At 36.6% G+C, this 1,958-nt stretch overlaps 1 protein-coding gene across 3 annotated transcripts; it reads right to left on the bottom strand.

Moving 5' to 3' along the window:
- Positions 1-206: 206 nt before the first annotated feature.
- LOC118732598 (peroxisomal carnitine O-octanoyltransferase-like) lies at positions 207-1,572 on the bottom strand. Of its 3 annotated transcripts, none has more exons than XM_036461726.1 (4): positions 1,351-1,572; positions 1,161-1,291; positions 686-1,102; positions 207-629 (listed from the first exon to the last, which is right to left on the bottom strand). In XM_036461726.1, exons 1-4 carry the CDS (start codon positions 1,483-1,485, stop codon positions 482-484), a joined length of 831 nt encoding a protein of 276 aa, XP_036317619.1. In that variant the 5' UTR covers positions 1,486-1,572; the 3' UTR covers positions 207-481. The 3 variants fall into 3 exon arrangements, with proteins under 3 accessions (XP_036317619.1, XP_036317621.1, XP_036317620.1); XM_036461728.1 differs by having other exon boundaries at positions 568-637; positions 1,351-1,570; XM_036461727.1 differs by having other exon boundaries at positions 568-1,102; positions 1,351-1,570.
- Between the last annotated feature and the right edge of the window lie 386 nt (positions 1,573-1,958).

Raw genomic sequence — 1,958 nt, 5'->3', positions numbered from 1 at the left:
GCAATATATTAATAAATATCAAGGTTCATAGAATAGAAGGTTACGACTTGGTACGACAGAAAGTATAGCTGCCGTATAGCATATTTTAGGAATCCTAATCAAATGGGCATTTTTGATATAAAATCGTGGCTAAGCTTATTATAACAACATAAAATGTTATAACTTCACGTGAAACTGGATTAACATAATAATACCGACAACTTAAATGTAAATCGAATGCAAATTGAAATTTGCTGGTGATTTTATTCTTGAAAGTGATCAGAACGCATCCGCGCATTTATAAATAAAAAGCGTTCAAACATTGGCGAAAATTCGCTACCGAAATTGCAATTCATCTTTAGACATACGGTAAAACCTAAATTACCTTTTTCAGTGTAATTTTTACAATCAAAAACAGCGCACTTAAATTTTTAATAATTTAAATAAACTCAAAGACGCAGAAAAAAGCACAACGCAAATTGTCAAAAGGTAAATATCAGGGTTACACATATTTGCAATAAAACTTGATGTATTTTTGACTAAAATAGTGTATTTTTATAAGACAATTTTTTAGGAATCTGGCAACTCCTAAAATTGAGCCATCTACGTCATCAAGATGGCGGCCATGGCTGATGTCGTAACCTTGTATTCTATGAACCTTGAATAAATATTTACAAAATAAGTAAAACAGGGGTATAAAACGTACTTGTCTGTGGTAATGGTGTAGAAAACACCATATCCATCTAAGGTCATTGGAGCCACAAATCCCACATTAGTGGAATATCCTAACGTACTTGTAGAAAGAATAAAGTTTCCTGCGCCTCCGCTTTTCATGTACAATGGATCCTCATAGAATTCTGGTATACCCCTTCCATTTTCGTAAGCTATACACCACAATCCAAATAAATGTCTGTCCACTCCATTTCCTTCGCGCGTTTCATTCATCATGTGATTGTGATGATTAACGGCATTTCGAAAAGCCGAACATATTTCTGAATTTGAAGATTTTGAATTGTTTGCAACTTGAATAAACTTATGTACTTCAGTGGTGCAAGAGCGTAAAGTTTCCGTACGACCGTTGTAGTAATGACGCATAAGGGCTGTCTCATATGTAGAAGCAATCCTACGAAAATGATAAAATAGCCATTGAATAAGCGTCAATAATTTAAATAACTACTTACTCGTTGTGCAGTTTTGCATATGCTAACTGCATGACAACTTGAATGAAAGAGTCGGGATGTAGGTTCCACTTTTTTATAACCTCTTTTCCGTATCCGTTGAAGCAATCATGTGTAATGATAATGTCATTTCTCTGAAAGAGTTCAAGGGATAAGAACGAAATGTCTTAATGATTACATTTGTAATGATTACTCTTCGGTCACAGTCCACCATTGCTCGTTTAATTTCTACCCTAAGATTTTCATCCAATTCGAACTTTAATTCCTTCAGGGGAACGATCGCGATAACTTCCTGAGAATCCCAGTCTGGCTCGGGAACTTCATACATGCTAAGCTGCACAAAAAGTGCATAGCTCACACTAATGCTGCCATCATACGCTGAATGCTGTGAATGAACAAAAAAAAATACTTATAATTGAGTGACGTAATTTAAAAAGCATAAAGTTTATTTTAACTTTTTAGTCCGCCAAAATTTTTTGTTCAATTTATGACGATTTGGAGGGAACTTGAACTCAGGGTGTACGGCTATATGTACAGATGGTTCCAAGCTTAACAAAAGCGTGGGTAGCGGGATTTATTCTGATGAACTCGTGCTAAACCTCAGTTTTCGCTTACCGGACCATTGCTGCCTCTTTCAAGCAGAGCCCAACCCCATAATGGATGCGACTCGGTGGCTCATAACCTCCACCCTCCAGAACGGCCTACCGCTATCTGTTCTGACAGCCAGGCTGCTATCAAATCTCTCGAATCAAACGGAACAACGTCCAAAGTAGCCATAGAATTAAGGAATACTCTCAACCT

This window comes from Rhagoletis pomonella, unplaced genomic scaffold (genome assembly GCF_013731165.1).
Source record: "Rhagoletis pomonella isolate Grant_MI unplaced genomic scaffold, Rhpom_1.0 Rhpom_scaffold_23035, whole genome shotgun sequence".
NCBI lineage: Eukaryota > Metazoa > Arthropoda > Insecta > Diptera > Tephritidae > Rhagoletis > Rhagoletis pomonella.
This window is presented reverse-complemented; position numbering and strand designations above follow the sequence as displayed.

Excerpts from the sequence above, each read along its gene's own strand:
- LOC118732598 (XM_036461726.1), bottom strand. The coding sequence starts at position 1,485 with ATGTATGAAGTTCCCGAGCCAGACTGGGATTCTCAGGAAGTTATCGCG. Across the intron at positions 1,292-1,350 it reads TGGTGGACTGTGACCGAAGA|AGAAATGACATTATCATTAC; the intron begins GTAATCATTACA and ends GAACTCTTTCAG. Across the intron at positions 630-685 it reads TACACCATTACCACAGACAA|AATACAAGGTTACGACATCA; the intron begins GTACGTTTTATA and ends CAAGGTTCATAG.